The sequence below is a fragment of the Populus nigra genome, chromosome 2 (genome assembly GCF_951802175.1).
Source record: "Populus nigra chromosome 2, ddPopNigr1.1, whole genome shotgun sequence".
Taxonomy (NCBI): domain Eukaryota; kingdom Viridiplantae; phylum Streptophyta; class Magnoliopsida; order Malpighiales; family Salicaceae; genus Populus; species Populus nigra.
Window position 1 is genome coordinate 26,715,313 of NC_084853.1, and position 9,129 is coordinate 26,724,441.

At 31.9% G+C, this 9,129-nt stretch overlaps 1 protein-coding gene across 1 annotated transcript; it reads left to right on the forward strand.

Moving 5' to 3' along the window:
* Window positions 1–1,728: 1,728 nt before the first annotated feature.
* LOC133682604 (uncharacterized) lies at window positions 1,729–5,310 on the forward strand. The gene is made up of 5 exons (XM_062106017.1): window positions 1,729–2,211; window positions 2,461–3,687; window positions 4,209–4,358; window positions 4,441–4,621; window positions 4,949–5,310. The coding sequence occupies exons 1-5, from the start codon at window positions 1,987–1,989 to the stop codon at window positions 5,131–5,133; spliced, it is 1,968 nt and encodes a 655-aa protein (XP_061962001.1). The 5' UTR covers window positions 1,729–1,986; the 3' UTR covers window positions 5,134–5,310.
* Window positions 5,311–9,129: the final 3,819 nt, after the last annotated feature.

Here is a 9,129-nt window from a genome sequence, read left to right on the forward strand (position 1 = left end):
AGCTTTTCAACTTTATTAAATTTTTTTTTTACCTTAAACAAAAATAAACGCTAATGAAATTGAACACTAAACAAATGCTAAGATGTTTGTTTGAGATTGCTATAACTTTATAGAAAAGAAAACTAAGATAACTTATAAATATCAATTCAAAATCAACAAATGTTGAAGGATGATAAAAAAAATCTAAAAGGATTCAATAAAAAGAAAAAAAAACTAAAAGATGAGTTTTTTTTTTTTAAAAAGCTATTTGGCATTATTATTAAACTATACTCAATGGGTCAACTTTGAAACCTCCTCATCCGACTCCTTCTCTAACCCGAGTTTAAAATTAACAGGCATGGTAGTTGCCCCTATGTGACCTAGTCAACATGGCGGATCAGAAAACAACTAAATGAGCGGCAAAAATATGGTTTGACATAAATAAAAATCAAGATGACAACTTCTTTTTTGAATATTAAGATGATGACATTATAGATCGATCTAGGTTTCATGGCTTAACCTATTAAACCTGCAACCTGAATCATGGACTTTACTAGGTTAAAAAATTTTGTCTTATTTTTTTTTAATGATATAATAACAAAAATATATATTTGCAAAATTGAGCACCAACCAAATACATAAACGTTTGTTTAAGACTGTGATAATTTTGTAGAAAAAAACCAAAATAAATTATGACAATCAATTTAAGATTAACAAAATATTAAAAGATGAAATAAAAAAAAACACAGAAACAAATACTCAATGAAAGAAAAAAAAAGAATCAATAGAATTTTTTATATATAAAAAAAGTCATCTTTTTTATTGTTCATATATAAAATATACATTTTTTTTTAGTATGGTAGTTAAATGCTTTTGATATTGCTGGTTTAGCAATTTTAAACTTTAGTCAATTTTTCAATAAAGTCTTCCATAAAAAATATTAATTTATTGGAAGATGTGTGATTTATTATATATAAATTACCTTTTTTTAAAAAATTAAATGGTAATACAAATTCATTTATATTTGTCATAAAATGTTAAAAAGTTTGTTTCGTTTTGGCTCTTGCTACATGGTCGTGGATTTAAGTTGTGATTGCTGTATACTGTAAAACATAATTTTATAAATGATTTAGGTAGAAAAAAAACAAGATTTGAAATATTATGTAAGAGTTTTTTTTAAGTAAATATAAATTTTATGAATACTTTAAATGATACACAATTTCTTTTAAATAATAAAATAAAAAAGAAACAATAACTAATACATAAGTTTTATTAAAGCAAATAGAAATGCTATACAATTCAAATTCATATTTAGTAGTAGTATTTTTTTTTATTAATTTTTTTTTAAAGAAACTCGAAAAATTAATATATCTTTAAGTGTAACTATATTTCATTTTTTAAAATTAAGCAAGGTATAATTGAAATCCTTACCAAATACTTATATGATATTTTTAATTACTTTTAAAAAAATTTATACTTAAACTAAATAAGCTATTTAACTTGATTATATTTTAAATAATCAAGTTATCCATATTAAACCCAATTTAAATTCATTCAAGCGAAGACAAGTAAGGAGAAAAACATGATAAACAATACTAAAAATAATTGGCCCAAAAGGTGTTTTGAGATCGTCTGTTTTAAATAGTATTTTTAAAATATTTGATGTTTTTAAAATTAATTTTTTATTTTTTATTTTTAAATTGTTTTAATTTGCTATATTAAAAATAATGTTTTTCTATCAAACATCATCCAAGGGTTATCTCACTGATCCAACGATCTGGCTCTTTTTTCAGGTCTTTCCCCGAGTCGGTCGGCAACAATGCCTATCAGTAGGATTTTGTGCCAGAGAACCAGAAGGAAGACCATAAGCTGAACGCAGCGAGTCGGAATCAAGATTCAAATAGAAAGGGGAGCGTAGGTTGGTGTGGTCTCTCAACTCTCGAACGGCGGATTGTTTCCATCTCACAACACTGACCCACTGAGTCACCACTCTCTCTTACTGAATCAATGGAACTTCCACCAAGATGGGCTTTCTTACTCTTTTTACTGTTATCTTCAACAAAGGCCTCTGGATCGGCAGTAGATAAAGAAGAGTTCCAAGAAGAATTGTTGTTGAAGCCGTTGCCTGATCGGAAAGTGTTGGCTCATTTCCACTTTGAAACTAGAGCCCCTCCTTGCAATTCCAATGGCCGCCGCCACCATCATCTCTTCCCTAAAGCCATTTCTCAGATGGTAATAGTTTTGTTTGACTCACTTCCCACAATTTGTTTTTTTTTTTTAAAAAAAAGGTAAAGGAAGAGTGTGAAACTTGATGTTTGGAGTAGTAGTTGTAGTGTTAAATTTGAATTTGTGTTATTTTTCTTAAACTAATTGCTCCGCCCACTTCAATTGTAGACTTTATGTTATGTCAATAATATATATATCTTCCTGGATTGAAGCTAGTGTAGTGTGTATAAATCGTGGAAAGTTTAACCTGGACAGGTGGAGAAATTCCGGGTCAAGGAAATGGAATTATCGTTCACACAAGGTCGGTGGAACTATGAACGCTGGGGTGGGTTTGACACCATGTCAAGCAACAATGCTAAGCCTCCTGGAGTTGAGTTGTGGGCTGTCTTTGATGTTCCTAAAGAGCAAGTTGATGCTTCTTGGAAGAATTTAACCCATACCCTTTCAGGTCTTTTCTGTGCTTCAATTAATTTCCTCGAGTCATCTACCATGTATTCAGCCCCTGAATGGAGCTTTAGGCAAGCCTCTGGCAGTCTGAGGTATGGTATGCTGCCCCGTGAGGCTGTTTGCACTGAGAACCTAACTCCATGGTTGAAGCTCCTTCCTTGTCGAGATAATGCTGGGCTTTCTGCCTTAATGGACAGGCCATCAATTTATACAAGTGTTTATCATTCTCAGCGACTGCATTTGACTTCAAATTCGTCTGATCTTGAGGGGTTGAATCCGGGCATTGTTCTAGAACAAACACTTACTGTTGTTCTTCATCCCAGTAGTCAAAGAACTAGCTTGACTCATATTAGCGAATCGTATCTTCAACCAAGCTGGTCTTTGAGTTCAATTTTTGGTAGGAAAGTCAATGGGAGATGTGCTCTTGCTAAGTCTAGTAAAGTATATCTTCAGCTTGAGAGAGGCCTAGTTTCTGAACTGGAGAAAAATATTGGCTCTGAAGGGTATGATGTTGAAGCCAACTTTGAATTGTCAGTTAATCCAGACAGGGTACTTAAAGAAGAAAATAGTAGGCATGGAATAGGCTCCTCTTTACTTTATGAATTTTCAGTTGACAAGTACAGCAACTCTAAACCATTTGATCTAGGCCTGACATGGAAATTTCCTGTAATATGGTCATGTGAACAAGCTCCATTACATGCTATTAGATTTTTGATGGGAAGCGGGAATGAAAGAGGTGCAATTGCTATCTTGTTGAAATCTACAGATTTGAATGACAGTTCCCCGGGTGCTGATAGTGCTAGTGATGGATGTGAGTTGCATGTTAATATTTTCCAAATTGTCCCTTGGTATATCAGGGTATATTATCATTCTCTCCAGCTGTTTGTGGATGATCAACTGAAGGCAGTTGGAGCTTTTGTGGAAAAGATACATGTTATGCCTTCCAAAGACAAGATATCTCCTGGTATGATGGAGATGGTACTGAAGCTTCCTTGTGGTGTGAAATCAGCTGCTTTGACACTAGATTTTGATAAGGTATGCGTAACACTTCATGTTTTCAAGTTTGACTTGGAATTATAGAGTGATTAGTGAATGAATTCGAGTGTCATAAAATATGTACAGTGGTCAATAACATCCACTGGGAAGCCAAACCATGGAAACAGTGGCTAAGGGCAAATAGATTATAATTTCCTGTCTGCAAGATTTGTTTATTTTTAATCTCAGATTCTGCCTGATTTACTTGACATGGACAATGCTTTGAATGGACATTCTTTTTTTTAGTTAATCTGCTGGATACTAAAAGCACATTATAGTAGCTTTCTCAATGAACGTAGGGCGTCGAATCAAGTCATCTAAATGCTCCAATGTACTGAATCTTGCTATAGTGATGATTTTCTGTTGCACCTAACGCATAGAGAAAGATAGTAATAGTCTAGCAGAATGGAAAAACATAACTGTTATTAATGATCACATGCACAGGACTTATGATGTTTCTAAGACAGCCAAGCTGCATTGGAATTGTGTTTCTTATCTACTGCTTTATGATATGTCAACAGGGTTTTTTGCACATTGATGAATACCCTCCAGATGCCAATCAAGGATTTGATATTCCATCAGCTGCGATAAGCTTTCCCAACTTCCATGCAAGTATGCATTTCCCTAGCAACGACTCTGAGAGAGAATCACCCATGCTGTCTAAATTTCAGGTGATATGATATTCGAGATTCTCAATGTGCTTCATATTGGACAATCCAAGTTTATTGGATTGATTGTAGATTTGTGATGCAGGAAAGCAGTCCTGTTCTCTCGTACACTGAAGTATTACTTGTACCTTTGACAACTCCTGATTTTAGCATGCCATACAATGTCATCACTATCACGTGCACAGTGTTTGCTCTGTATTTTGGATCGCTGCTCAATGTACTTCGGCAGCGGGTTGGAGAGAAGGAAAGACTTATTAAAAGCAAAGGTAACTTCATGGCTTGAATTGTGTTGTTGCAGGATCACTGGAATATGGTCTGTAGATATGGTCTATGGATGGCCCTCTCTCGAGTTAATTCAATAATTACAATCTAAATGTTGGTGAATCAACAAAAAATTTAAATTGCTGAATTGAAATGTTAATTATGTGATGATATCAACGCACATTAAAATGTGTGGATCTGAGACATTTGTTCTGAGCTAATCATTTCCAATATCTAAAAAGGGACACTATCTTTGAATAACAGTTTTCTATTGGCTCGACTTGCACATGTACTCTGCTCCTGATCTTTGTCTTTCATTCCTCCATTTGCAGCTGCTGCTGTAAAAACCGGTCGCCCTTCTGAACTGCTGTCCAGACTGTCAGCCAAGCTTAGAGGAAGATCACAGGAGCCTTCCCAATCACCTTCAGAATCATCACCCGTGATAAATTCTAAATTAGTACTTAAAGTCTTGTTAATGGCTGCACTTGCTGTTGCGTGGCAATATTATTTTGGATGACAACATCAAAGGGTAAGTTAGGGACCTCCAGTCCAATGTACAACAATACGCGCAGAAGGAAAGCATTGTAAGGGACGAGTAAAGTGATTTTTCTACCATTGAACTACTTGTAGCCCAATTTTGTATCCCAAGTCGTACTTTCTTAGGTTCTATATTAATCAATTGGTATTTTCGAAATCTGTTTTATATCCATCGCCAGCCAATCTTGATTGATTGATATTTTCATCCGAATTGAGGTTTTCATGTGCTTTTTTTTTTTCAAGTGAATGATTTTGAAAAAGCAAACCAGAGTTGTGTTGTCAATTTCGTGCTAAAAAGCTGGAACAACAGCACAAGGGTTGATCAAATGACCAATACCAGAGTTGGCTCCATTTATTACACGCAAACACAGAGAGATTTATTAGCACATTGAGAGTTGGCTCCATTTATTTTTTTCTTCTTTAGCAAGCTGACATTTTCTTTTATCGACCGCTTCCTCTTGAAGCCAAGACCATTCCATCTTGGCATCCGATAACCTTCATCGCATTTTGAAGAGACAAATCCTCAGTACGTCTTTAGTTTCTTGTCTTCTAAATCAAACATGTCAGCATGCACAAAGACCAAATGTTTCCCTTCATCTTTTTATTCAGAGCAAGTCGCTATCTTGATGCTGTCGTCTGCTACTGCTCGTTCTCAAGTTCAGCTCTGTAGTTAGAGCTGAGTTTGTTTAGAAGTGTGGTATAGTTATTTTTTAAAGTGTTTTTTATTTAAAAATATATTAAAATAATATATATTTTTTATTTTTTAAAAATTATTTTTGATATCAGCATATCAAAATGATATAAAAATATTAAAAAATATTAATCTGAAGCAAAGAAAAAAATTTTAAAAATTTTAAATTTTTTCAAAAGCGTTTTTGAAACGTAAAAACAAACAGACCCATTAATATTGATGTATTAGATCTATATGGGTTCATTTTTTAAATTATTCGGAGAGAAACTTAGTCTCAATTGATATCTTTACCATAGAATAAAAAGAAAAGAACAGTATTACGGTCACAACACGAAAGCATACGAGTCTATGAGCTACTACATTGATCTCTTGATAGTTCCTGAGAAAAAAAAAAAACAATACTACTGCTACTAATAATAATAATAAAAAAGATAAGAAAGAAAAAATGCAAATAACTTATACTTAGTGCTAAATTTAGAGAGCTTGCCATCAACAATAAGAGCTTCCTTCTCATCTTTACCAGTACCCTTTGCAGAGAAAAGGTTAAGATGCGATCACCATGTAATAGAGGAGGATACAATATCAACCCCTTTACTTATGAACTTATGAAGTGACCGATGAAGCTTCAAAAAACTTCATTGGATTCGGGCTTTCTTTACAGAAAACCTTAGGTTAGATAATGAGTATTACATGCAAAAGAACTCTTCGATGTTTAAGTTAATTTAAAATTTTTTATGTGGATATTATGCAAGAGAAATGAACGATAATAGATAAATATTTTTTTCTGTATTAAAAATGAGAAAATCCCCTTCTCTCTCCTCTAAACTTGGGGATATATAGCTTTTCTTAAAAAAATTACAAAGCTATTTACTTGGTAAAGTGACAGTTTTAATATATAGCTTATCCCATCAAATGATAGTTTGCTCATATCATCAGTAGCTCACCTTAAAAGTGGTAATTATATATGAAATATGGCTTGTACAACTTGATATGGTAGCCTAGAAAAATAAGAGATAAGTGATAAAAATAAAAGGAGAGAGAGAAAGGTGGTGAGACAGGTAAAGACCGACTTTATAAGGCTCAGTTAGGCATAAGCTCGACTACCGAGCCAAAACTTTTCATTTAATGTGTTATCATTTGCCCTCAAGTAAATTTTTAACTACATTGTTAAAAAATTACTTTACCTAAAAACCAAAAGCAATGAGAAGAAACCAATAATGCACGAAATTTTCAAATATATCCATGAAGGGTGTGAACTTAATATGAACATCAGTGACATTAATGCATTAAGACTTGGCAATTATTGGAGTGCCTGTGGCTATGTTGGGAATCTTGGGACACCTTTCATATGGTTGTGCTAGAGAATTTGTTAGTTTGTATGCTATGTAGTCAATCAGTTGGTTACACTTGATACTATTTTATTCATGTAGAACATATTTAATTTTATTAAATAAAGACAATATTTATCTTTAATATTCATTTATATTTAATTTATGAATTTAATGTTTGATAAATAAATCTAGAGTGAAGATAAAGTCCATGAAACAAAAACAATTTGCAAAGAAAATTATAAAAATATTATAATTATGAGATTCCTATTACATCAAAGTTTTGTTCCTAAATGTTCCTAATCAATGCTCTCTTAATAATGAACATTTATTAGAGCTGTTAGACTAGTATATATTATGTTCTTTTCTTTATGAAAGAAAATAGCTGATCTCATAAACTGAGGTATGAGAGATACCTAAAATTAATATATAGATACTTGTCAGATAATATATATACTGAACTAATCCGTATAAGAACTCTATATGGAGATATCACTTGTGTCTATAAAAAAACTCATATGATAGTTGTGTAAGTGATCCTTAAACTTGAGATCACTAAGTTATCTTATATATGAAGTGTTATTTTTTCATCCGATTATATGTAATCCTGTTAAAGGTAATAAATGGACAAACATTGGATATAACATAAACTATATGAAGATATTTGAGTGATCAAGAGATGATTCATCACCCTAGGTGAATTAGAGAAAATATTCCACATGTTCTCAAATATTATTGATTGTTAAATCCTCACGCAAGGTAGAAAGAGATTTGAAAAGAGTTTCAAATATTATTTAAAGGATCAATGACTATAATATTATAAACAAATATGATTTGACATGACAGACACACTTATGCTAAAATGTCTAAATCAGAACATTATTGATGAAGGAATAATAATTATACTGAGAAACCGGTCATTTGAAGGTTAAGTCAAACCACTTATAACTTTTCTAATATTTGGGGGATCATGACATGTTGTTAGATGATGCACTTGATCTTCAAATATAAATTAATCAATTATAGAATTGATAATAAATTAAATTGTTTAATTTATTTAATTCTATTTATTTAGAATTATAATTTATATTTGAGCCAACATATTAGAAACCTAATAGGTTATACACATTAAAAACCATTAGTCAGAAATTAAACTGAGATAAAAAATTTAAAGTGTGAATTGATTGAAAATAATTTTAAAAATTAAGCAGTGTAATGTATTTAATTCAAAGATTATAATTCTAGTTCTAGAATAATCAAGAAATTCAAGAAATTATCCTTAAATAATTTATGAATATTATTTAAAGGGCAAATTGATATTCTAATTCTAGTTTTAGGGACTTGATTGATTAAATTCAAGAAATTATCCTTAAATAATTTATGAATATTATTTAAAGGGCAAATTGATTTTTTTTTTTCATTTATAGGGTTTTTAGGATTCTCTATAAACATACTTATTATTTTAGAATAGAGAGAAAAGTTATGTCGAATAGTTTCTACAAAAAAACTACGTAAACACAAAATTAGAGCTAACACTCTAGACTTAGCAAGTCACTCTCTTCTAAATAGGGATTTTAGAGATTTCTCACAGGTAGTTCGTGTGGATTACCATTAGAGGTCGAACAATTTGATGACTTGTGGTTTGCGACAACCTAGCCGTAAAACATATATTTAAAGCCGAAAAGAAGTTCAAATCTTCTGGTAATCTTATAATAAACTCTAAATATATCTAACGAGGTCCTTGGGACTTTTGAATAATTTTTAAATTTATCATTTTCACTGCGTGTATGAATTTCAGGAACCTAACAGAATCTTGATCCACCATGATAACATGATAATAACAATTGTGTCAGGAATCTTGGTCCACCTCTTCACTATTCCATATGGTTATGCTTGAATCATTTCACCATGATAATGGTTGTCGGCAGAATCACTGCTATAAATAACTAGTACTCTC